Consider the following 26,937-nt stretch of genomic DNA (forward strand, 5'->3'; position numbering starts at 1 on the left):
AAATTCTGGACTCATTCAAGAGTTACTCCTCACTCCCTTGCTTGCAATCCCTGGTAATCTCTACTCTACTTTCTGTTTCTATGCAGTTGCCTGGTCTAGGCACTTCATAAAAATGGATACTTGTTTTTTTATGTCTGGCTTATGTCACTAACTGTAATGTTTTCAAGGTTCATCTCTGTTACAGCATGTTTCAGAATTTTATTTCTTTTTTAAAGGTGAATGTTTTATGGTATGAATAGTAAACATTGGTTTTTCAGTCATCTGTTGATGGACACTTGGGTTTTTTTTACCTTTTGGCTATTATGAATGCTGCTAGGAACCCTGGTGTATAAAAATGTGTTCAGGTTACTACTTTCAGGTCTTCTGGGTGTATATCTAGAAGTGGAATTCCTGGATCATATAATAATTGTATGTTTAATTTCTTGAGGAACTACCAAACTGTTTTCCACAGCAACTGTACCATTTTACATTTTCTATTAAATTACTTTTTTTTTTTTTTTGAGACGGAGTCTCACTGGACTGGCATGCAGTGGTGTGATCTTGGCTCACTGCAACCTCCGCCTCTGGTTCCAGCAATTCTCCTGCCTCAGCCTGCCAAGTAGCTGGGACTACAGGTGCGCGTTACCACGCTCTGCTAATTTTTGTATTTTTTTTTTTTGAGACGGAGTCTCGCTCTGTTGCCCAGGCTGGAGTGCAGTGGCCGGCTCTCAGCTCACTGCAAGCTCCACCTCCCGGGTTCACGCCATTCTCCTGCCTCAGCCTCCCAAGTAGCTGGGACTACAGGCGCCCACTATCTCGCTCAGCTAGTTTTTTGTATTTTTTAGTAGAGATGGGGTTTCACCGTGTAGGCCAGGATGGTCTCTATCTCCTGACCTCGTGATCCACCCATCTCGGCCTCCCAAAGTGCTGGGATTACAGGCTTGAGCCACCGCGCCCGGCCTAATTTTGTATTTTAATAGATATGAGATTTCACCATGTTGGCCAGGCTGGTCTCGAACTCCTGACCTCAGGTGATCTCCCCGCCTAGGCATCCCAAAGTGCTAGGAATACAGGTGTGAGTCACCACACTCCCTGCCCATTTTCTATTTTATTTTTAACAAAATCCAAATCTGGCACAACCATTTTACATTTTCATAAGTGGCTGGAAGCTTCTTGTTTCTCCATATCCAAAAACTTGTTATTTCCATTTCTTTTGGTAACAGCCATCCTTAAGGGTGTGAGAGGTGTGTTACTGTGGTTTTTTTTTTTTTTATGAAACGGAGTTTCGCTCTTGTTGCCCGAGCTGGAGTGTAATGGCACAATCTCAGCTCACTGCAGTCTCCGCCTGCGGGATTCAAGCAGTTCTCCTGCCTCAGCCTCCCAAGTAGCTGGGATTACAGGCATCTGCTACCACGCCTGGCTAATTTTTTGTATTTTTAGTAGAGATGGGGTTTCATCGTGTTGGCCGGCCTGGTCTCGAACTCCTGACCTCAGGTGATCCACCTGCTTCAGCCTCCCAAAGTGCTAGGATTACGGGCGTGAGCCACCACGCCCAGCCAGCTATTTGTATTTTTGTATTTCTTTAGAGAAATGCCTATGTAGGTCCTTTGCCCATTTTCTAATTGGGTTTTTTTATTGTGGAGTTGTAGTTCTTTATATATTCTGGATATTAATCCTTTATGAGATAGTGATTTGCAAAGCCCATTCTTTGGGTTGTCTTCACTCTCTTGACAGTGTCCTTTGATGCATGAGTTTTAAATTTTGATGAAGTCTAATATTAATCTTTTTTTTTGTTGTCTGCAGTTTTCATGTCATATGTAAGAAATCATCACCAAATACAGTGTCATGACACTTTTCCCCTATGTTTTCATCTAGGAGCTTTACTGTTTTAGCTCTTATGTTTAAGTATTTGATCCATTTTGAGTTCTTAGTGGTGTGAGGTAAGGGCCCTGCCTTATTATTTTGCATGTGGATATCTAGTTTTCCTAGCACCATTTGTTGAACAAGCTTACGGTATTATTATTTTTTTAAGTTTAGTATCTATTTAACTATTAGATTGCTAATTACTTTTGCACCAACCTATAAATTTCAAGCCAAACCTCTGTAGAACCCCAGCCTTTAAGGCACCTTGCTTAAAATTTCCAGTTTTGGCCGGGCGTGGTGGCTCAAGCCTGTAATCCCAGCACTTTGGGAGGCCGAGACGGGCGGATCACGAGGTCAGGAGATCGAGACCATCCTGGCTAACATGGTGAAACCCCGTCTCTACAAAAAAAAAACAAAAAAACTAGCCGGGCGAGGTGGCGGGCGCCTGTAGTCCCGGCTACTCGGGAGGCTGAGGCAGGAGAATGGCCGAGATCTGGCCACTGCACTCCAGCCTGGGTGACAGAGCGAGACTCCGTCTCAAAAAAAAAAAAAGAAAAGAAATTTCCAGTTTTAAGGATTCACTCATAAAGAAGTAGACCCTTTTTCTGCTTAGGATTTAAACAAAAATACAAGTGTGGGCTGGGTATGGTGACTCACACCTATAATTCCAACACTTTGGAAGGTTGAGGTGGGAGGGTTGCTTGAGCCCAGTTCAAGACCAGCCTGAACAACGTAGTGAGACCCCATCTCTACAAAACATTGAAAAAAATAGCTGGAAGTGGTGCCTATGCCATAGTCCCAGCTACTCAGGAGGGTGAGATGGGAATATTGCTTGAGGTCAGGAGTTTGAGGCTGCAGTGAGCTATGATTGTACCACTGCATTTCAGACTGGGCAACAGAGTGAGACACTGTCTCAAAAAACAAAACAAAACAAATATGTGTAGGTTAACAAACCACTACAAGTGCTATGAAAATAGTTTTGACTAAGGTGAGATACACTGAAACCAGATTGGAAAGAAAAGATTATGGAAGGATAGATAGAAGGAATTACAAAAAGCGTCTGGAATAAATTTATTTATCCAGTATTATACCCTTGGTTATATATGTATTTAACCTAGAGTTTGTTTTATTTTGATTTTAATTATAGCTTTTTTTGGTGTGTGTGACACAGTCTCACAGTCACTGAGGCTAGAATGCTGTCATCATAGCTCACCTTAGCCTCAACACCCTAGGCTCAGGTGATCGTGCCCCCTCAACCTCCCAAGTAGCTGGGACCACAGATGTGCGACACCATACCTGCTAATATTTGTATTTTTTTGTAAAGATGGGATTTCACCATGTTGCCCAGGCTGGTCTCAAACTCCTGGGCATAAGCAATCTGCCCACCTTGTCCTTAAAAAGTTTTGGGATCATAGGCGCTAGCCACCATGCCCAGCCAATTACAGCTTTTAATATTCAGTGGCCAGACGTGGTGGCTCATACCTGTAGTCCCAGTACTTCAGGAGGCCAAGGTGGGCGGATCACCTGAAGTCAGGAGTTCGAGAATAGCCTGACCAAGATGGTGAAACCCCATCTCTACTAAAAATACAAAAAAAAAAAAAAAATCCAGATGTGGTGGTGGGTGCCTGTAATCCCACCTACTTGGGAGGCTGAGGCAGGAGAATCGCTTGAATCCAGGAGGCAGAGGTTACAGTGAGCCAAGATCACGTCATTGGACTCCAGCCTGGGCGACACAAGAGCAAAACTCCATCTCAAAAAAAAAAAAAAAAAAAAGGTTGAGTGTCGGCGGAACATACCTGATAAACATAAGGAAATCCACAACAGGTAACATCTTGGATAGTCCTATACCTTGCCTATTTAGCAGTTTCAGCCATGGGTTGAATGGGTTAGTTCAGATAGTTCGAATCTTAGAAGCAGGACTTTATAAATTCTTTGACAAAATAAGCAATAATGTGAAGAAAAACAGCTCTTTTGCCATGTTTTGGGGGACTTCGCTAGATAAGTTTTGAGCTTATCTAGTTCCTCTTATTATCACTACAGCACAGTATAAAATCCATGTTATCAGCACGCAGAAGTAAGATCCTTGCTTCTCTTTAATCTCATCCCTGATTGGAAGACTTTTTTTTTCTTTTTTTTTTTTTGAGACGGAGTCTTGCTCTGTCTCCCAGGCTGGACTGCAATGGCTGGATCTCAGCTCACTGCAAGCTCTGCCTCCTGGGTTTACGCCATTCTCCTGCCTCAGCCTCCTGAGTAGCTGGGACTACAGGCGCCCGCCACCTCGCCTGGCTAGTTTTTTGTATTTTTTAGTAGAGACGGGGTTTCACCATGTTAGCCAGGATGGTCTCGATCTCCTGACCTCGTGATCCGCCCCTCTTGGCCTCCCAAAGTGCTGGGATTACAGGCTTGAGTCACTGCGCCCGGCCTGATTTGGAAGACTCTTAAGCGAACCTTGTTTCAAAGATGAAATCTCTGCCTTTGTTGAGGAGGCTTTATTAGTTTGCGCCTTGTATTGTTGGCAACAGCAGTTGAGTATGAGATACATGGCAGTTTTGTAATTCGTTTCACCATATCCTTATTTATTTCTTTATTTTTAGTTATAGGGATAGAGACTGTTGCCCATGCTGGAGCTCAGTGGCTGTTTACAGGCATGATCACAGCTCACTCTAGCCTTGAACTGCTGGGCTCAACTGATCCTCAACTGTCAGCTTGCTAAGTACTGGGGCAGCAGTCGTGTATTGCCATGCCTGGCTGCATTCTCTTAAAAGTGGTTTACTGCGGGGCACAGTGGCTCACGCCTTAATCCCAGCACTTTGGGAGGCCAAGACAGGCGGATCATGAGGTCAGGAGTTCAAGACCAGCCTGACCAACATGGTGAAACCCCATCTCTCTAAAATACAAAATTAGCCGGGGTGGTGGTGCATGCCTGCAATCCCAGCTACTCAGGAGTCTGAGGCAGGAGAATCGCTTGAACCCGGGAGGCAGAGGTGGCAGTGAACCGAAATTACGCCACTGCACTCCAGCCTGGGCAACAGGGCGAGACTCTGTCTCCAAAAAAAAAAAAAAAAAAAAAAAAAGGAAGAAAGAAAAAGTGGTTTTCCAGGGAATTCATGTTCATATAAGCCTGCATACTCAGGTGGACAGCCTTAATCTGAATTTGCCACGTCCCACATGTATCTGTATGTATTTTGACTTTTCCAAAATGTGGCTTCCCACTACTTGAGGAGTACTTTTGGAAGTCACTGTTCTGAGCAGCAGTGACATCTTGCTGAACCACAGTCAGGCTGACTCATATCCAAAGGTCTGTTATGTGCGGATTGTTTATGGTGAACTTACGAGGTACAATTTGACTCAAATTTGACAGGACATACATATTTTTAACCTCTTAAATTCAGTGACACTTGGTAGGTGTGTGTGGCCTTGGTTAAATTCGTAAAGCCGAAGCTCAGTGCTTTTAAGGTTTACCATTGCAGCTAGGATGTTGATGGGTGTTTTTTTTTTGCAGGGGATAGGGTCTTGCTTTGTCACCCAGGCCGGAGGGCAGTGGTGCGCAGTCATGGCTTACTGCAGCCTCAACCTTCTGGGCTTATGCAATTCTCCTGCCTCAGCCCTCCAAGTAGTTGGGACTACAGGCATGTACCACCACCACATCCACCTCAGTTTTGTTTTTTTGTTTATATTTTTGTTTTAGAGACAAGGTTGCTCAGGCTGGTCTCAAACTGCCGTATTAATCAGGATGGTCTCAAACGCCTGGACTCAAGCTGTCCTCCTGCCTTGGCCTTCCAAAGTGCTGGGATTACAAGCATGAACCACCTCACCCGGCCATTGATGGTTTTAATAAGAGCTAACTACTAAACAATTATTCTTACAGGTGAATGGAAGAGAATCCGAAGAAGAAAATCTAAATAAATCTGAAATAAGTCAAGTGTTTGAGATTGCACTTAAACGGAACTTGCCTGTGAATTTTGAGGTAACCTAATTTTACATGTAAGACTTTGTATTATAAAATCCTGTTAGCATTTATCGTGAGTGATTTTTTTCCCTAAATAACATTGGAGTAATATTCACATAATATGAACCTCCAGATTTAAGATTCATACTTTAGTGAAGCAGTGTTTATTCTCTTCTTCTGGGAGCCCCTAACTAAGGGGCATTCATGGAAGTGTAGAGAGTTGATGATGGCTTCAGTTGGTGTGGGGACCTCCTGAGCAGCCTGAAGATGGTTGTGTTAGTGTTCACATGTGTATTCTTTGGACAGGGAGGGCTGGAGGGGCCGGTTTATCACTTAGATCGGTCTCAGAAGCATTTGTGGTCCCTTCTACAAATTACCTCTAAAGGTCTCTTCAGAGTAATTTTGAAAAGAACTCAGTTTTTGTCATTGTCTAGCGTCTGCCCTCAATTCCTGTTTAATAACTTCATTTGTTGTTGAGACCTTGTGTTCTAAAAACAATATCAATGAGTTGTCTGTGCAAAGTGGGAAATAAGATACATTTTAATGTATGTTGCCTTAAAAGACAATATAGTCCATCCAAATTGATGAGGGAGGTAAGAGCGGATTTTGTGTTTTTTTGAGCTAGAGTTTCACTCTTGTTGCCCAGGCTGGAGTGCAGTGGCGTGTTCTTGGCTCACCTCAACCTCCACCTCCCAGGTTCAAGCAATTCTCCTGCGTCAGCCTCCTGAGTAGCTGGGATTACAGACTTGTGCCACCATTCCCAGCTAATTTTGTGTTTTTAGTAGAAATGGGGTTTCTCCATATTGGTCAGGCTGGTCTCGAACTCCTAACTTCAGATAATCCACCCACCTTGGCCTCCCAAAGTGCTAGGATTACAGGCGTGAATCACCGCGCCCAGCCCAGTAAGGGAGGGTGTTTAATGTTTCCCTTAGAAATAAGTAAGATCTGACCCACAACAGATTCTTTGCAGATTCTTTTAAAATGTACTTGATTGTGGCTTATTTCTTTAAAAGCCTATCTGAAGCTTATATTCCTGTAAAATAATTCTGAAGTATTCTTTACAGTTACAGGCGATGTGTACCTTCTCCTCCTATGTGCTAGCACCCTAAACTTACCCAGCTTCAGTACTCCATCCTTTGGCCGAGTGATGATGATTTCTCACCTCACCCTGCTGATGCTTCTCTGCCTGCCATGGGCCAGAGGTGGGATGGTAGTTGCCAGGGCTGTCTCCTGTGGCCCACCTAGGTGTGAGGGCTTGTTTGTTCCTCTCCATTCCCCTGACACTCGTTCCTGCCCCTCCACCCTCGGCAGGCAAGAGCAGGTTTACACTGTTCTCTTGGAGTCCAGAGCCCCCACATGGATCTAGGGCTGGGATCTTCTCACCTGGCCCTACATTCCCTCCCTGGCCTTTCTCTCTCATCAGTGGAGGCTGGGATGCACTTGGGGAGGGAATGAGACAGGTGGCATTCAGAATGGCTGTTTGGGCTCGCTGTTGAGTGGGAACGAGATGGGAGCTGCATCCCAAGGAGTCATGAGGTCTCCCCTGGCACCTGATTCAGGAAAGGGGAGAAGTGTTGCTTTTCTCCCTTGCTGACAGATTAGTCTATCATGAGAGTGGATTTTTACAGGTTGTTGGGGAGGGTTACCAAGACCGTGGGGAGTGGGAGATGCCTGGCTGGCTTCCCGGGTTACCTCATATTCAGAGTTGATGGCTTGGGCCAGAGCCTTGGACTCCTGAGAAGCTTACCACTCTTGCTGCTACCCAGAGTCACCGAGATTTCTGGAAACTTAGAGATTGCTATTTTATGTTTTTGTTCTGGGGTATTTGGGGTCAGATTGCTTCCTTTCCACCTTCACTTTTGCTAAGGTTTCAGATTTGGCTCTTAACTGTGTTCAGGAATCCTAACAGTAGTCACATAAAAGAATTGTAGGAGTGCCCTCTGGTGGTGATAAAGTAATTTATCACAGCTTGCATGTAGTTGGTGGCATGAGTACTTATATTCATTAACTCACGTATCAGGAATTTCTTACTAGCTTGCATTATTATGATGAGCAAGGTCTTTTCTTTCTCTTGCCGCTGAAAGATTGCCTGGCATGTTTTAGATGTTTAGGAAACAGTTATTGAATAAATGAACATGGTAATTTTTGATTAAGTTTTTGGTAATAAATTTGTCACATAGGAAGCTGCGTTAGGTGGTTTTTTTTTTGTTTGTTTGTTTGTTTTTTTTTTTGAGGCGGAGTCTCGCTCTGTGGCCCGGACTGGAGTGCAGTGGCCGGATCTCAGTTCACTGCAAGCTCCGCCTCCCGGGTTTGCGCCATTCTCCCGCCTCAGCCTCCCGAGTAGCTGGGACTACAGGCGCCCGCCACCTCGCCCGGCTAGTTTTGTATTTTAGTAGAGACGGGGTTTCACTGTGTTAGCCAGGATGGTCTCGATCTCCTGACCTCGTGATCTGCCCGTCTCGGCCTCCCAAAGTGCTGGGATTACAGGCTTGAGCCACCGCGCCCGGCCAGCGTTAGGTGTTTTAGTAGGGGAAGACAGGAACCGGTTTTTTGGGAAAATTTATACAGCTTGACTTTTTTTTTTGGGGGGATGGAGTTTTGCTCTTGTTGCCCAGGCTGGAGTACAATGGCACGATCTCGGCTTATGGCATCCTTCGCCTCCTGGGTTCAAGCAATTCTTCTGCCTCGGCCCCCTGAGTAGCTGGGATTACAGGTGCACGCCACCACGTCTGACTAACTTTTGTATTTTTAGTAGAGACAGGGTTTCACCATGTTAGCCAGGCTGGTCTTGAACTCCTGACCTCAGGTGATCTACTCACCTTGGCCTCCCAAAGTGCTGAGATTACAGGCATGAGCCACTGTTACCAGCCACAGTTTGACTTTTGATAAAACATACAGTTTTAGTTAGAAAATGTAATGGTGCTGATACGGTCATTGGGAGGCAGTTGTGACATGCTCATACCACGTGCAATCCAGGTGATCCTCCAGATTTAGATTGCTGGGATCTTGATGTGGGCAGACAATGCAAGCCGTTGGAGAGTGCCAGGGTGGGCCTGGGTGAATTTGAAATGAGCCGTCGGGGTGGCTGACCTGTCCCTCCAAAGTCTAACCTGAGGACAGGGAAAACACTGTTGTGGGAAGAAGTGTTTCAGAATCTCCGCCCTTGGGTGTGGATGGCACCTATGGGAGTTCTTTAAAATCAGTCCACAGGTGCTTGAGCAGGCCAGGTCCTTCCCACACCTCTGCTCCTGGCCACTGTGCTGAATTCCTACCCCCATTCCCTGCTATCTCCCTCCCCGACACCAAAACAAAACGAAACAAAACCAACAACAAGAAAAACAAGTACATCCATTTCGTAGGCTCACTTATCTTAACTAGACATTTTTTCAATTTTTCACTTCAAAAATTTCAAATCTATCTAAAAGTTACAAGAATAGAACAATGAGTATAACTTTCACTTAGATTAACCAGTGGTTGACATTTTGTCATATTTGCTCGCTCCTTCCTTGGAGCCTCACTCTGTTGCCCAGGCTAGAGTGCAGTGGCATGATCTTGGCTCATTGCAACCTCTGACTCCCGGATTCAAGCAGTTCTCCTGCCTCAGCCTCCTGAGTAGCTGGGATTACAGGTGCATGCCACCACACTCAGCTAATTTTTGTATTTTTAGTAGAGATGGAATTTCACCATGTTGGCCAGGCTGGTCTTGAACTCCTGACTTCAAGTGATCTACCCACCTTGGCCTCCCAAAGTGCTGGGATTATAGGCGTGAGCCACCGCACCCAGCCTGCTTTTTCTTTTTCCATAAATATATATATATTATTTTATTTTCTGTTTTTTGCTTTGCTGGATTGACAGAAAGTGGCATATATACTCTTTAATTCCTAATATTTCAACATGTATCTGTTAAGAGCAAAGACATACTCTTAACCACAATCTATTAAGTAGAGGAAATTTAGCATTGCTATAGTACTGTTACCTAATACACGTCCTATATTCACATTTCACCAGTTGTCTCAATGATGTCCTTTATAGAAATGTTTCTTCCGCTCTAGTGTCTGATACAGACTCAGACCTTGCACTTAGCTGACGTCTCTCTTTAGCCTCTGCAGTAACTTTAGTATCTGCAGTACTTTGTCAGCCTTTCTCTGTGTTACATGACATTGACATGTTTAAAGGTCAGTTATTTTTGTACAGTGGCCCTCAATTTGGGTGTTTCTGATGGATTACTCATAATTAGGTCTGGTTATGCATTTTTTGGCAGGATCGCTATGGGAGTGATATTGATCCTTCTCAGAGCATCACTTCATGTCACTTTGTAATTAACTTCTGAAGGCTGGGCCTTCACAGGTCTCCCCGGTGGTTCCAGCAAATTTTTTTGTTTTGTTTTGTTTTTTTGGGACCGAGTCTTGCTCTGTTGCCCAGGCTGGAGTGCAGTGATGTGATCTCAGCTTACTGCAACATCTGCCTCCTGGGTTAAAACGATTCTCCTGCCTCAGCCTCCCAAGTAGCTAGGATTAGGCATGCACCTTGGCCTCCCAGAGTGCTGGGATTACAGGCGTGAGCCACCACACCTGGCCCCAGGGATCTTGATGATTCTTGCTGGCATTGATTGTCACTGTGGTAGATGTCAAAATGATGATTTTTTTGCATTTCCAAGCTGGCATTCTACAGTAAAGAAAAAAGTTTCCTTCCTCCCCTCTTACAGTTAAATTTATCAGTATAGATGCATTGCTGCCTTTTTTTTTTTTTTTTTTTTTTTGGGACGGAGTCTCGCTCTGTGGCCCAGGCTGGAGTGCGGTGGCCGGATCTCAGCTCACTGCAAGCTCCGCCTCCCGGGTTCACACCATTCTCCTGCCTCAGCCTCCCAAGTAGCTGGGACTACAGGCGCCTACCACCTCGCCTGGCTAGTTTTTTGTATTTTTTAGTAGAGACGGGGTTTCACCGGGTTAGCCAGGATGGTCTTGATCCCCTGACCTCGTGATCCGCCCGTCTCGGCCTCCCAAAGTGCTGGGATTACAGGCTTGAGCCACTGCACCCAGCCTGCTTTTTTTTTTTTTTTACCCAAAGTGTTACTCCATTGTTACCATCACCCATTTTGATGTCCAAATTGTCTTTTAAATTGGCCCTTGTGCCCTTTAACATGCCCCCATCAGTTGTTTTTTTGGATGAAGGGGTGGTCAGGCTTCTTGCGGTATAATTTACAGCGAAAGTCACTGTGTGTAAGTGCACAGTTCGATGTGTTTTCATAAGTGTATATGGTTCTGTGACCAGCACCACAGTCAAAATAAAACATCTCCCACCCAATAAATTTCCCTGTGTCCCTTTGCAGTGAGTCTCTCCCCTCTATCCTCAGGCTCTGGCAAGCACTGATCTCATTCTGTCCCTATAGTGTTGCCTTTTTAAGAATATTACATAAATGAAAAAATAGAGTACATTGCCTTTTGTCTGGCTTCTTTAACTTAGCTTGGAGTCATTATTCATGCTGTTGTGTTTCAGTAGTTTGTTCCTTTTTTTTTTTTTTTGAGATGGAGTCTCGCTCTGTGGCCCAGGCTGGAGTGCAGTGGCCGGATCTCAGCTCACTGCAAGCTCTGCCTCCCGGGTTCACACCATTCTCCTGCCTCAGCTTCCCGACTCAGCCTCCCGAGTAGCTGGGACTACAGGCGCCCGCCACCTCGCCTGGCTAGTTTTTTGTATTTTTTTTTTTTTTTTTTTAGGAGAGACGGGGTTTCACCGTGTTAGTCAGGATGGTCTCGATCTCCTGACCTCGTGATCCGCCCGTCTTGGCCTCCCAAAGTGCTGGGATTACAGGCTTGAGCCACCGCGCCCGGCCGCGTTTGTTCCTTTTTATCACCAAGAGTGTTACATGGTATGTACACACTACAATGTATTTATCTATTTACCAGTTGAAGATGTGTATTGTTTTGAGTTTTTGGTGATTGTTAGTAAATCTACTGTAAACATATACATCTATGGAGACATGTTTTCATTTTTCTTGAATAAATACTTGAGTGGATTTGCTGAGTTACATGATAAATAAATATTTTTATAAGAAGTTGTCTGGGTTCATGGGCTCAAGCTTGTAATCCCTGCACTTTGGGAAGCCAAGGTGGGCGGATCATTTGAGGTCAGGAGTTCGAGACCAGCCTGGCCAACATGGTGAAACCTCGTCTCTACTGAAAATTAAAAAATTAGTCAGGCATGGTGGCATGTGCCTGTAATCCCAGCTACTCAGGAGACTGAGGCATGAGAATTCGCTTGAACATGGGAGTTAGAGGTTGCGGTGGTGAACCGAGATCATGCCACTGCACTCCAGCCTGGGCAACAGAGCGAGACTGTTTAAAAAAAAAAAAAAGTTGCCAAACTGTTTTCTAAACCAGATGTATTGTTGTGCATTTCACCTGCAATATATGAGAGAGTTTTAGTTGCTCTACATCCTCACCAACACTTGGGTATTGTCAGCTTTTAAAATTGTAGTCATTCTAGCCTGGCCAACATGGTGTAACTCCTTCTCTACTAAAAATACAACAATTAGCTGGGCATGATTGTGCGCACCTGTAGTCCCAGGTACTTGGGAGGCTGAGGGAGGAGAATCGCTTGAACCCAGGAGGCAGAGGTTGCAGTGAGCCGAGATCACGCCACTGCATTCCAGCCTGGGTGGACAGAGTGAGACTCCGTCTCAAAAAAAAAAAATAGTAATTTTTTTAGTCATTCTAGCAGGTGGACAGTAGTATCTTGTTGTGGTATTAATTTGTATGTCTCCATAAAGACTAGCAATACTGAACTTCTTTTCATGTTTTTATTTTACTATTTTCTTTGATGAAATGTAGGTTTGTGTCTTGTCAGTTTTTTTGAGTGTCTTTTTATTACTGAGTTTTGGAAGTTCTATATATATTCTGAATTCAGGTTTTTTCTCAGATAAGTATTTTGCAGATATTTTCTCTAAGTCTGTGGCTTGTCGTTTGATTTTAAGTGACTTTCAAAGAGCAGAAGTACTGAATTTTGGTGAGGTGTAGTTTGTCAATTTTTTTTTTTTTTTTTTTTTTTGAAACGGAGTCTTGCTCTGTCACCCGGGCTGGAGTGCAGTGGCGCGATCTCGGCTCACTGCAACCCCTCCACTCCCGGGTTCACGCCATTCTCCTACCTCAGGATTCAAGTGCCTCCTGGGTTCAAGCGATTCTCCTGCCTCAGTCTCCCGAATAGCTGGGACTGCAGGCGCCCGCCACCACGCCTGGCTTATTTTTATTTTTTTTTTGTATTTTTAGTAGACACGGGGTTTCACCTTGTTAGCCAGGATGGTCTCCATCTCCTGACCTCGTGATCCGCCCACCTGGGCCTCCCAAAGTGCTGGGATTACAGGCGTGAGCCACCACGCCTGGGCGTCAAATTTTTGTGTGTGCTAAGATATGTTTGGCTAACTTAAAGTCATTTTCCTTAGAAATTTTAGTTTTAGCTCTTAAATTTAGGTTTATGATTCAAGTTAATTTTCATATATACTGTGACATAAGGGATATTTTTGTCTTTTTTTTTTTTTGTATTTGGATGTCTGATTGTGCCTGCTCTGTTTATTGAAGAGACAGTCCTTTTTTTTTTTTTCCTTTTGAGACAGAGTTTCGCTCTTGTCGCCGAGGCTAGGATTACAGACTTGAGCCGCCACGCCTGGCCAAGATAGTCCTTTATTAAATAACCTTTGTACCTCCCCTCTTCACATTTTGAGAACTTCCATGCTTTCTGATACATTAAAATGTTTTAGTCCCACTTTGAACTTTCCCTGCTCTAGCTTTAGCCCCAATGGAAACAGAAATTTCTAATAGAAACAGTCTTGGACATTCCTCCAAGAAGTTCCAGTTCCTTCTAATTGGGAATTGTGTGTAGAGACAGGACAGGGTGCTGGCATGCTTGTTCCTGTTGGAGAGCCATGGCTCCTAGGCCTTGTTAGGAATAGAGCTAGGAAATATGTATATTTTGAAATCACTATTTTATTTGATTTTTGAGAAAAGAGCTCACTTTGTACCCGGGCTGCAGTTCTGTGGCACGATCTCTATCTCACTGCAACCTTGACCTCCTGAGCTCAAGCAAGTAGCTGGGGCTACAGGCACATGCCATCATGCTGGACTAAGTTTTGTATTTGTATTTTTATTTTTTCCTCTGAGACAGAGTTTTGCTCTTGTTGCCCAGGCTGGAGTGCAATGGAGTGACCTTGGCTCACCGCAGCCTCTGCCTCCTGGGTTCAAGTGATTCTCCTGCCTCAGCCTCCCTAGTAGCTGGGATTACAGGCATGCGCCACCACGCCCGGGTAGTTTTGTATTTTTAATAGAGACAGGGTTTCTCCATGTTGGTCAGGCTGGTCTCGAACACCCGACCTCAGGTGATCCACCCGCCTTAGCCTCCCAAAGTGCTGGGATTACAGGCGTGAGCCACCGAGTCCGGCCAATTTTTGTATTTTTTTGTAGAGACGAGGTTTTGCCATGTTGCCCAGGCTGGCCTCAAACTCCTGGATTCAAGCCGTCTTCTGCCCACCTTGGCCTTCTCAAAGTTCTGGGATTACAGGAGTGAGCCACTGTGCCTGGCCCCTTTTTTACTTTTTTTTTTCTTTTCTTTTTTTTGTTTTGAAACAGAGTCTTGCTCTGTCGCCCGGGCTGGAATGCAGTGGCATGATCTCGGCTCACTACAACCTCCGCCTCCTGGGTTCAAGCAGTTCTCCTGTCTCAGCCTCTTAAGTAGCTGGGATTACAGTCATGTGCCACCACACCTAGCTACTTTTTGTATTTTTAGTAGAGACCAGGTTTCACTATGTTGGCCAGGCTGATCTCAAACTCCTGACCTCAGGTGATCCACCTGCCTCAGCCTCCCAAAGTGTTGGGATTACAGGCGTGAGTCACCGTGCCCGGCCCCCTTTTTTACTTGTTAAATGTCTTTTGATGAGCTGTTTTATTTTATTTTATTTTATTTTAGTATTTATTTATTTTTGAGACAGAGTTTCGCTCTTGTTGCCCAGGCTGGAGTGCAGTGGTGCTATCTCGGCTCACTGCAACCTCCGTCTCCCGGGTTCAACCAATTCTCCTGTCTCAGCCTCCTGAGTAGCTGGGATTACAGGTGCCTGCCACCACACCCAGCTAATTTTTTATATTTTTAGTAGCAGTGGGGTTTCACTCGAACTCCTGACCTCGTGACCTGCCCACCTCGGCCTCCCAAAGTTCTGGGATTACAGGCATGAGCCACCACACCTGGCCAGTGGTTTTTAATTTTGAGGAATTTCTTTTTTTTTTTTTTTTTTTTTTTTTTTTTTTTTTTTTTTTTTTTTTGAGACGGAGTCTCGCTCTGTCGCCCAGGCTGGAGTGCAGTGGCCGGATCTCAGCTCACTGCAAGCTCTGCCTCCCGGGTTTATGCCATTCTCCTGCCTCAGCCTCCCGAGTAGCTGGGACTACAGGCGCCCGCCACCTCGCCCGGCTAGTTTTTGTATTTTTTAGTAGAGATGGGGTTTCACCATGTTAGCCAGGATGGTCTCGATCTCCTGACCTCGTGATCCACCCGTCTCGGCCTCCCAAAGTGCTGGGATTATAGGCTTGAGCCACCGTGCCCGGCCGAGGAATTTCTTTTGTCTTTATGGTGGATATATTTTGTGTTCAACTCTTTGTCAACCTTACAGCTTGAGGCTTTCTCCTGTTCTAAAATCTTTGTAGTTTTAGTTTGGATCACATTTGAGTGATCCTAGGTCTAATTAATTCTTGTTTGTGGTATGAGTTAGAGATGATGGTTTGATTTTTTTTTTTTTTTTTTTTTTTTTTTTTTCCCCCCTGCTCCGTGCAGATATCTAGTTAGTTGCTTTGGTACTAGTTTTTTAAGAGAGATTTTTAATTTGTTTTGGTGTGTTTGCCAAAAATTGAGTGACCTTGTATGTGCAGGTCTTTTTCATGCTGTTTTGTTGATCTGTTTATCCTTACACAAAACCATATGCTAGCTGTTGTGACTTTATAGGAAGTTTTAAAATCTGGTAGTATAAGTCTTCTAACTTTGTTTTTCTTTTTTTGAGTGTCTTGGCTAATGTCGGTTAGATTTTTTTTTTTTTTTTTTTTTTTTTTTTTTTTTTTACTTTTTGAGACGAGGTTTTGCTCTGTTGCCTAGACTGGGGTGCAGTGGTGCGATCATAGCTCACTGTAGCCTTGGTCTCCTGGGCTCGAGTGATCCTCCTGCTTTAGCCTCCCGCGTAGTAGCTAGGACTACATACAGGGGCACACCACCACACCTGGCTAATTTTGTTTTTATTTTTGTAGGTCAAGGTCTTGCTATGTTGGCCAGGCTTGTCTTGAACTTCTGAACTCAAGTGATCCTCCCACCCTGGCCTCCCAGAGCGTTGGGATTACAGGCACGAGCCACCCTGCCCAGCCTGATTTTTCTGTCTATGTGATTGTAATCACTTTCCTGATAATGTCCATGATACACAAAAGTTCTAAAGTTTGATTAAGCATGACTTGTTTTTTTTCCCTCTTGTTGACTGTGCTTTTAGTTTCATATCTTAAAAACCAGTTGCCAAACCCAAAGTCATGAAGATTCGCTCATGTTTGCTTCTGAGAATTGTGCATGTTAGCGCCTCTGTGTAGGTCTTTGGTCCATTTCAGGATTGTAATCACTTTAATATGCAGTTATTTTAGGTTCTTTTCCCATCTTTGTTGACTTAGTTTTATTTATTTAATATGTAAAGCAGTAAATGCTTCCAGAAGTCAAAACTATCATTCCAGTCTCATCCCCCGTCTCTCTGCCCTAATCCCTCACACCTGTTGTAGGTAACTAATTTCGTTGCTTGCTTTTTTTTTTTTTTTAAGATGGAGTCTCGCCCTTTTGCCCAGGCTGGAGTGTAGTGGCGCAACCTTTGAGACAGGGTCTTACTCTGTCCAACTCAGGCTGGAGTGCAGTGTTGTGATCTTGGATCATTGCAACCTCCACCTCTCATGTTCAAGGGATACTTGTGTCTCAGCCTCCCAAATAGCTGGGATTGCAGAGGTGCGCCTCCACCCCTAGCTAATTTTTGTATTTTTAGTAGAGGCGGGGTTTCACCGTGTTGGCCAGGCTAATCTTGAACTCCTGACCTCAAGTGATCCACCTGCTTCAGTCTCCCAAAGTGCTGGCATTTACAGGTGTGAGCTACCACGTCCAGCCCATTGATTTCTTCATCCTTCCTCTGTTTTTTTTTTTTTTTCATAAATGAGCTTATAAACATGTGTGTCTGTTTATGTATGTGTAGATATTTATATAAAGTCCTTTTTTTTCTTAAACTAAAGCTACCATACCATATACACTCTTTTGTAGTTTTTTTTTTTTTTTTTTTTTTAACTTAATGTGTGCGGGGAATCCCTCTTTATCAGTGCTTAGAGATTTGTCTCATTCTCTTTTGTGGCCACATAGCAGCCAGTATTTAGTAGGCCTAGTCCTGGCTGGAGGCTCAGAGCAGATATTAAACTTGAGCATTTGTGCTGCATTTGTTTCTGGGCTTTGCTGGGCAAGCTTTCTTTTTGCCAGTTGCACTGGACCACACTAAACTCAGGACAGCCTGTGAGCCGGGGGCATGGGAGTAAAAAAGTCTTCTTATTTCATGCCTGACTCTTTGGGACTCACCAGACTCAAGAGCATAAACCAGTTGGAGAAGTAAGAAGAAAGGCGAGAAAGCATTTGAAATGATCCCTGCGTCATTTCATTTAATAGGCCTTGTCCTTGATTCCCCTTCCCTTTGTCTGTGTGAAGTGTGCCAGCCAGTGTGCCTTGCAGCTTTTAATAAGTGTCTGTCCGCTTTCACTCAGTCTTTCCCTCTGAAACAGGTGGCCCGGGAGAGTGGCCCACCCCACATGAAGAACTTTGTGACCAAGGTTTCGGTTGGGGAGTTTGTGGGGGAAGGTGAAGGGAAAAGCAAGAAGATTTCAAAGAAAAACGCCGCCATAGCTGTTCTTGAGGAGCTGAAGAAGTTACCGCCCCTGCCTGCAGTTGAACGAGTAAAGCCTAGAATCAAAAAGAAAACAAAACCCATAGTCAAGGTGAGAACTTTTCTGAACACAGAAGGTGTTTTCATGATGCTTTCATGATCTATAGGTGGTTGGGGGGTTTAGGAGGCTGGTTGCTGTACCCGAGGTGAAAGGGGATGAGACCAATGTGCCACTCCCCAGGCCTGCCAGACCCCTTAGAGGTGCTGCAAGAGCCACCTGTTAGGTAAGATAAGGACACTGTGCCAATTCAGTAGGGGTACCCGCAGATGGGCACACACATCATCACAGCCCCAGCGATCACAGTGGGGTATTGGGCAGGAACGCCATGCCCGTCTGTGGGGCGCGTGGTGAAGTAACAATGCCTCTGTCTCAGTGACCGTGGTGCTGTTCTGAAGGTGGAGGAGATCCGTGCCAGGCAGGAGGCCCATGGCGGGAGGGTGGGAGTGAGACATTTTTCTGTGTGCCTTTTCTTTTGGATTTTTGAGCCACACTAATGGATCTATGAAAGCATTATATTGACCCCTTCCCCAACCCCAGAAAGGGGACATAATTCCATGGGGGACTTTGTGATTTTCAGTATATGTAGTTTCACGCTGTATCAAGATCCAAATTTGTCTTACATAAAAGCATACTATGTATACCCCTTTGTTTCCCTTTTTTGCTTAATATGGCCTGGAAGTCACTTCTCTGATCAGCAGAGTGAATGAGGGTTCCTTGGCACGGAAGGTGGCCACAAGGAAGTAACTGGGATTCTGAGGTTCTTCTTGCCATGTGGCATCAGCTTGAGCTTTTTTTAAAAAATGGTTTCTGGATTTTGAGTTCTTTTCAAGAAAATTGGGAGCCCATCATAGCTCAGACTTTTGGGGAGTTGTAGGAATATTGTTTTATGTTTTTTCTGCCCATTTACTGTCATAAGTTGAAATATGTTAAAAAGCAGCTGTTGCAGTCATGGTGATGCTTCGTTATAGTGAAATGTTGATGTTGGTTTGCTAAGAACTTAAAACCACCTGGAACAATCATACAAAAGGAAAACATCTTTTCATTTTCAAAATGTTAAATTTAAAAACATCTAATTCTGAGCCATTAGGTCAACCCAGAATCTCTTATCTCCTCTCATATCCTGATCTCTGAGTTGGCCAAGTTCATGGAGTGAGTAACATTACAGAGTTTCTGCCTTGTTTGTTCCTCAGCCACAGACAAGCCCGGAGTATGGCCAGGGGATCAATCCGATTAGCAGACTGGCCCAGATCCAGCAGGCAAAAAAGGAGAAGGAGCCAGAGTACATGCTCCTCACAGAGCGAGGCCTCCCGCGCCGCAGGGAGTTTGTGATGCAGGTGGGTCGGCATGGATGATGGGCGCCCCTTCCACTGACCACGTCCAGCCTTGGGGGCTGATGGCGGTTCAAGGCCTGGACACCTTCATGAGGAGGGTGGATCCTGTGGGCCATGTTCTGCCAGCAACTGTGGTCCTTATTTATTTATTTAGTTTATTAATTAATTATTTATTTATGAGACAGAGTCTCACTCTGTCGCCCAGGCTGGAGTGCAGTGGTGCAGTCTCAGCTTACTGCAACCTCCGACTCCCTGATTCAAGTGATTCTCCTGCCTCAGCCTCCCGAGTAGCTGGGATTACAGGCATGTGCCACCACACTCAGCTAATTTTTTGTATTTTTAGCAGAGATGGAGTTTCGCCATGTTGTCCAGGATGGTCTTGATCTCCTGACCTTGTGATCCTCCCACCTCAGCCTCCCAAAGTGCTGGGATTACAGGCGTGAGCCACCGTACCCAGCCAGTTGTGATCCTTATTAAGACCTTGTGGCTTGCAATAATTTGACAGCTTAAACATACCACAGAAATCTGTAAAGGCTACATATCAAAGATTACGTTGTTTATCTTAATGCTTAAAATAAACACTTAGTGCATGTGAATGTAATGTCTGCACACCAGCATTACCGCTGTGTGCACTGGTGGGAATGTGGGTGTGTTGCACCGAAATTTGGAAGAAGAGAGTCCTGGGGTGGTGGGTGCTGAGTGAAGTTTTTCTTCATTACATCTCCTTGAAGGTTTATGACATTACGTATTTTCCAAAGGTAAATTTTGTAAGTAGTATCAAGAGATCTGTTCCTCTTTCTTCTAATTCTTGTGGAGTCTGGAATCCAGGGTTGCCTCTTCCTTAGATTAGGTGACACTTCAGATTAGTATGGAACATATCTTTGTACTTAGCTTATTAAGTTCAAAGCTAAGTGGTCATTTCACATAGGCAGCTCAACTTAATTGTGATGTGAATTTAAGTGCTTTCTGATGTCAGACAGAATTCTCATCTCTTGTATAGCAATGTATGCCTTACAAAGTTGACCTCGTATGTTTTACCTATGCAGTCAGAAGGCAGGAAAAGAATGATCAAGGAAATTGCAGTTTGCTGAGAGCATCAGTAATTTGCCCAAGATGAAGTAGCTGGTAGATGGCCAGGTTGGAATTTAGTCCCAGACCAGGGAATGGTTTCTTCGGCTCTCTTGAGTCTTGTGACCTGGGCTTTCGTTTTAGCAGCCAGGTGCCTGTTATTACAATCAACTTGGAAAGGGGTTGTAAGCAGTGATGTCCTGGAACATGTTTAACAACCAGCTCTTGGGGAGGGTGGTTTGGTGGAAGGAGCTGAATATATGTATGTTATATATATACATGTGTGTTATAAATTTTACTGACACAAAGGATGTGTGTTATAAATTATACTGACATGTATACATGTGTTTTATAAATTTTACTGACGGGATGTGTAGCACAATTTATAAATCATATATAATACACTTTATTGTAAATTTCACACATATTTCAGTGTGACAATCACCAACGATAGTTTTATAAAATCAGACAACACATAATGGTTTATTACTATCCAGTTCAGCAAAGGTGTTGCTCATGTCATTGACAAATCCATACTTTAGATTTAAGATTTTGGTTCTAGCATGAATACTAGTTGAGATATATATAATATATATAGTTGTTTTTGGGGGGGTGGGGGGTGAATGGAATCTTGCTCCATTTTTTTTGGTGGGGGGGTGGGGGTGAATGGAATCTTGCTTTGTTGTCCAGGCTGGAGTGCAATGGTGCGATCTTGGCTCACCGCAACCTCCGTCTCCCGGGTTCAAGTGATTCTCCTGCCTCAGCCTCCCGAGTAGCTGGGATTATGGGCACCCACCACCATGCCTGGCTAATTTTGTATTTTAGTAGAGATGGGGTTTCACCATGTTGGCCAGGCTGGTCTCAAACTCCTGACCTCAGGTGATCCACCCACCTCATCCTCCCAAAGTGGTGGGATTACAGGCGTGAGCCACCACGCCTGGCTGGTTGATATTTTTTGTTTATGTTAACAGGTAAGATGAAAGTAAAACAGGCCGGACTTGATGGCTTACTCCTGTAATCCCAGCATTTTGGGAGGCTAAGGCAGGCGGATCACTTGAGGTCAGGAGTTCAAGACCAGCCTGACCAACATGGTGAAACCTCGTTTCTACTAAAAATACAAAAGTTAGCCAGGCATGGTGGCACACACCTGTAATCCCAGCTACTTGGGTGGCTGAGGCAGGGGAGTTGCTTGAACCTGGGAAGTGGAGGTTGCAGTGATCCGAGATCATGCCACTGCACTCCATCCTGGGTGATGAAGTGAGACCCTGTCTCCCCCAAAAAAGAAAAAAAGTAAAACAATGAAGACATGTAACATCACTCATTTGTAAATGATATGAGTGGCTTCTCTGCTAAATTAGATAATAATTTTCAAAGATGGGAAGATACTTCAGTTTTTTGTAATAGTTACAATGTAGTGGCTGCAGACTTCTCATGCTTTTAAGATTAACCTGCTTTATTAGCCTTTTCATCATTGTAGGTTTAGACAATCAGTAAACAACTTAATCTTTGATATGTAGCATTTGTATGTTTCTGTGGTATCAATAGTCCCACTATGGCTGATTTCAAGCTCTCAAAGTGATACTTCCGATCGCAGTGCTCAGAAGAGATGTGCAGTAGTTCACCATCACAGACTGTTTCCATCATACAAATGCAATAGCCGGACAGACCCTCGAACACAGATAATTATAAAATGCAGTCAAAAATTACCTCTGTTAAAATAATTATCAACTTATATAATTAAAGGTTTAATACTGGCTATGTTTGACAGCCAGCTTCCCAAACTCCTGACTATTTAATAATTAGCTCCCACAGACGAGGAGGCCAGGTTCGGGACACTGCTGTTATCTCGCTTCTGACCATAGTTGGATTATTTTGCTGACACACCAATTCCTGCCTGGGTGTTATTCTGAAGGTTTAAGCACTGGTCTGTTTTGACTTCTTTGTGCAGGTGAAGGTTGGAAACCACACTGCAGAAGGAGCGGGCACCAACAAGAAGGTGGCCAAGCGCAATGCAGCCGAGAACATGCTGGAGATCCTTGGTTTCAAAGTCCCGCAGGCGCAGCCCACCAAACCAGCACTCAAGTCAGAGGAGAAGGTGAGTGTGTGGGCTGATTGCGAAATGGTCTCTCGCCTCACCTTAGGGAACTGGGGCACCTCCAGGGGCAGGCCTCAAGGCAAGGCTTCATCCTCCTGACAGTTCAAGCAGTCCTGCTGAGCAGTGTCTCATCCATTTGGACCATAATGTGCTCAGAGGGGCCTCGCATGTCCACTGGCCCTAGTAGGCTCTGGTTAGATCGTGATTGTGTCAGTATTTTTGTGGTCTGGGGACCCTTCGTGGAGGGCAGCTTGCTCCTCTCCATTCGTAGGATGAGAGCATGAGGGGTAATTAGGATTGAAGTTACTAAGTGTGATTTGCACTCTAGAAATGAAGCCTATGTGAAAGATTTATAACTGTTAGGCTTTCGTTAATTGTGAAACAGACTGTTTTTTCTGGGAAAATAAGATGGTGTGACAGCAGAGACAGGGCAAATCCAAAGTTTAGGTTTGGGATTTCTTTTTTCCTATGTGAGTTAAATATCAGATGAAAATAATCCCTGTGGAAAATTCACGGCCAAGTGTGGTGGCTCACACCTGTAATCCCAGCACTTTGGGAGGCTGAGACCTTGAATCCAGGAGTTCAAGACCAGTCGGAGCAACATGATGAAACCCTGTCTCTACAAAAAATTAAAAATCAGCCAGGTATGGTGGCTTGTGCCTGTAGTCCAAGCTACAAGGCTGAGATGGGAGGATTGAGCCTTGGAAGGTCAAGGCTGCAGCGAGCCACAATCATGCCACTGCAGTCAGCCGGGGCGACAGACCCTGTCTCAACAACAACAAAAAAGGAACGTAACAAGAAAAATTCATGTCTGCCAGAAGTGGTAAGCAGGACCTCAGCAAAAGCCAAGGCTGATCTTCTTTCCCGTCACTGAATGGTCCTGGTGAGATAAACTTGAAATCAAGCCTGATTCATTGATGTCTGCCAGTCATATCGACCGTGAGAAACAGCTTCAGTCGTGGCCAGTTAATAACTGACTGAGACCCCAGATACCACCAGTATAGATCTTAGACTTGGATTTTGAGTTTTGCATTTCAGATTCTTGTAGGACATTCATAGTGTCCTTTGTTACTTCGTAGAAAGGTGATGTTGTGTTTGACAGAATTCTTAGGTAATAACATTTTCCCCATAAGGGTGTTAATTTTGGAATGTCACCTTGTTTTTTAATTGGGTATCAGCTCCAGGAAATATTCTCGATTTATTTGTTTAGCTTCAGTCTGAAAGCTTCTTTCCCCACCTTGGTGGGCTCTACCGTCTAGCATCTCTGCTCTTTCTGGTTAAATGCTTCCCGTCTTCCTGTGGGTGCAGAGTGCAGCTCAGCATTCACAGGTTAGTGCACTTTGTTAGATGCTCTTTGTGGGCAGGGGTGTGGGCAGGAGGGTGCATTAGGAGAAGGAGGCAGGCTCTGCCCAGGTGTCCTTCAGCGTGCCAGTGGTCAGGTGGGGCAGGGTTTTTCTGCCGATTGCCTCAGTTATTGCTGATTGGACTTTATGTAGGTTTAGACAGCAGGAGCTAATTTTTCAATGATCTGATTTATGCTCATGCCCCCCCCCCCTTTTTTTTTTTTTTTTTCTTTTTTAAGACACCCATAAAGAAACCAGGGGATGGAAGAAAAGTAACCTTTTTTGAACCTGGCTCTGGGGATGAAAATGGGACTAGTAAGTGTGATCTTAATATCGTCTTCCTCTGAATGTGATTCTGGGATTTGCATGGGTCCTGAATGACAGCAGGAGTTCAGCCAGTGAGGTCCCGCATGCAAAGTGTCTGTATCATTCCCTGATTCCCTGCGCTGCCATGCATGCCAAGGGGAGGGCCAGCGTGGGGTTTGATGGTGTCATCGCGTTTTTCCAGGCTGTGGATGTGGATTCGTGTTTACCATGTGTGTCCCTCCCAGGTAATAAAGAGGATGAGTTCAGGATGCCTTACCTAAGTCATCAGCAGTTGCCTGCTGGAATTCTTCCCATGGTGCCCGAGGTCGCCCAGGCTGTAGGAGTTAGTCAAGGACATCACACCAAAGATTTTACCAGGGCAGCTCCGAATCCTGCCAAGGCCACGGTAACTGCCATGATAGCCCGAGAGTTGTTGTATGGGGGCACCTCGCCCACAGCCGAGACCATTTTAAAGAATAACATCTCTTCAGGCCACGTACCCCATGGACCTCTCACGAGACCCTCTGAACAACTGGACTATCTTTCCAGAGTCCAGGGATTCCAGGTAACTGTCAGGCCTGAGCTGTGATGGCTGTGCCTCAGGACAGTCATCCTTCGGCTTCTCTCAGAAAATGAACTTTGTACTTTGTTTCTTCAATCAGGGATGGGTTGGGGAGCAGTGGTGGAAGGGTGGCAGGGAAGGAAGTATAGAAGTATTGTAAGCATATGTGGTAAGAGAAACATCTTTATCCTTTAGTAATATTTCAAAATGCAAGCCAACCCTAAAAACAAAGCTGCTAACCACTTGCAGTGGTTGTAAATTTGGATTTCAAAGAACAGACTCATCATGCTGACACCTTCTGCCTGGTGGAAAGGGATATGGCTTCTCCCAGTCTAGGGCTTCTGAGCAGACACCTAGGTTCCTGGAAGATTCTGGGCTGACAGGGCAGGTCTTGGTATAGCCACAGTCAGGCTGAGTTGGAGAGAAGAGCGGGTGATCTCCTTGCTTGTGGGGCCCGGAGCTGTAGCCCTCCAGCCCACTCATACTTGCTGTTGCCTACCCTACCTAGCCTCAGCTCTCTTTTCCTCCTTAGGTTGAATACAAAGACTTCCCCAAAAACAACAAGAACGAATTTGTATCTCTTATCAATTGCTCCTCTCAGCCACCTCTGATCAGCCATGGTATCGGCAAGGATGTGGAGTCCTGCCATGATATGGTATGTCACACCTTGGGTGAGGGATTAGGGTGTTAAGTTGTGTGTTTATGAGGCCGGGCGCGGTGGCTCAAGCCTGTAATCCCAGCACTTTGGGAGGCCGAGACGGGCGGATCACGAGGTCAGGAGATCGAGACCATCCTGGCTAACACGGTGAAACCCTGTCTCTACTAAAATGCAAAAAACTAGCCGGGCGCGGTGGCGGGCGCTTGTAGTCCCAGCTACTCGGGAGGCTGAGGCAGGAGAATGGCGGGAACCCGGGAGGCGGAGCTTGCAGTGAGCTGAGATCTGGCCACAGCACTCCAGCCCGGGCAACAGAGTGAGACTCCGTCTCAAAAAAAAAAAAAAGTTGTGTGTTTATGTGGAGGCTGCCTTGGTTCAGCTTGTTACTAGCCTGAGGAAGGTGGGAGAAAGATTCTCCCGTAGACTTTGAGAATAATTAATTGTTTGATAGTGTTCATATTTTTTAAGACTTTTTGTCATAGCTGATTGGATTGATTTCTCACTCTTGATCAGAACTCGTCAGCTTTGGTCCACCTTTCCCTTTTCCCTGCTGGTCTGGAGGGGCGACTGGGATCCTGCAGCTCACCCAGAGACTGCACTCACTTCCTATCTCACCAGAACAAGGAACCCACGTTCTGGCAGCTGTAAAAACCACTTGCTTTGGTGTTCTATTCAAATGAAATTATTGTTACAAGAAAACTGAGAAAAGGAATTCATCAGATTAACAAATCTAAGCAAACTGTGGTGTATTTACTTGATGGGACATCATGCATGCATGAAATTAATGTCTCTGGGTGGGGTGCGGTGGCTCACACTATAATCCCAGCACTGCGGGAGGCTGAGGCGGGCAGATCACCTGAGCTCAGGAGTTCGAGACCAGTCTGGCCATTGTGGTGAGACCCCATTTCTACTAAAAATACAAAAAAATTAGCCAGGTGTGGTGGTGGGCGCCTGTAATCCCAGCTATTTGGGAGACCAAGGTAGGAGAATCGCTTGAACCTGCACTCCAGCCTGGGCAACTGGGTGAGACTCCGTTTCAAAACACACAAAACAAAACAACAAAACTGTGTCTCTGAAGATAACGTAATAAGAAAAATAAATGATAGGCCGGGTGTGGAGGCTTACACCTGTAATCCCAGCACTTTGGGAGGCCAAGGTGGGAGGATCGCTTGAGCCTAGGAATTTGAGACCAGCCTGGGCAACTTAACTTAGTGAGACCCTGTCTCTGTAGAAAGAAAAATACATGATAGATTTTTGTTAGAAAGCAGGATGTAACATTTATACAGTCTGGTTACCACAAGGTTAAAATACTAGAAGGAAAATACAACATTTTCAGAGGTTATGATTCAGTGAGGTAACTGAGTATTTTTTAAATTTGTATTTTAAATTAAAAATTCAAAGTTTTCTTTAGTAGTACGAGAGTTTAAGAAGTAGCCACCTGTTTGCTGGGCAGCAGGAACTCTTCTTGCCTGCCTGACCAGTGTATCATGCTGTGGTCCCAAGTGATGGCTCTGGCTTTACTCTTCTTTCCATCCCCACTAGGCTGCGCTGAACATCTTAAAGTTGCTGTCTGAGTTGGACCAACAAAGTACAGAGATGCCAAGAACAGGAAACGGACCAATGTCTGTGTGAGTGCGCTGATGAAGGGGAAGGCACTGATGATGGGGAGGCTGCCCCTCGTTTGTGTTGAGTTCACACTATCTGCTGACTCAGTGGGGAAATATTTGCCTGAGTTACTTTCTGGCCCTTTTGCCTGAAAGGTTTCCAAATCCCCTGGGCAGAGAGCTCTACTTTTTTTTTTTTTTTTTTTTTTT

The 26,937-nt window shown here is 44.8% G+C and overlaps 1 protein-coding gene across 8 annotated transcripts in view; it reads left to right on the forward strand.

The window, feature by feature from the left end:
* STAU1 (staufen double-stranded RNA binding protein 1) overlaps positions 1–26,937 on the forward strand; it is a 66,662-nt gene that overhangs the window by 36,881 nt on the left and 2,844 nt on the right. For 3 of the 8 annotated variants that reach the window (XM_017862759.1, XM_017862766.1, XM_017862765.1), the window contains 8 exons: positions 5,711–5,809; positions 17,584–17,814; positions 18,954–19,097; positions 22,111–22,257; positions 23,840–23,915; positions 24,152–24,471; positions 25,001–25,123; positions 26,666–26,751. In XM_017862759.1, coding sequence (XP_017718248.1) covers positions 5,711–5,809; positions 17,584–17,814; positions 18,954–19,097; positions 22,111–22,257; positions 23,840–23,915; positions 24,152–24,471; positions 25,001–25,123; positions 26,666–26,751 — 1,226 coding nt within the window. Of the gene's footprint in view, positions 1–5,710; positions 5,810–17,583; positions 17,815–18,953; positions 19,098–22,110; positions 22,258–23,839; positions 23,916–24,151; positions 24,472–25,000; positions 25,124–26,665; positions 26,756–26,937 lie in introns of those variants that run through there. The other 5 variants (XM_017862760.1, XM_017862763.1, XM_017862762.1 and 2 more) reach the window with 3 other exon arrangements.

This window comes from Rhinopithecus bieti, unplaced genomic scaffold (assembly GCF_001698545.2).
Source record: "Rhinopithecus bieti isolate Rb0 unplaced genomic scaffold, ASM169854v2 scaffold_65646, whole genome shotgun sequence".
Lineage (NCBI taxonomy): Eukaryota > Metazoa > Chordata > Mammalia > Primates > Cercopithecidae > Rhinopithecus > Rhinopithecus bieti.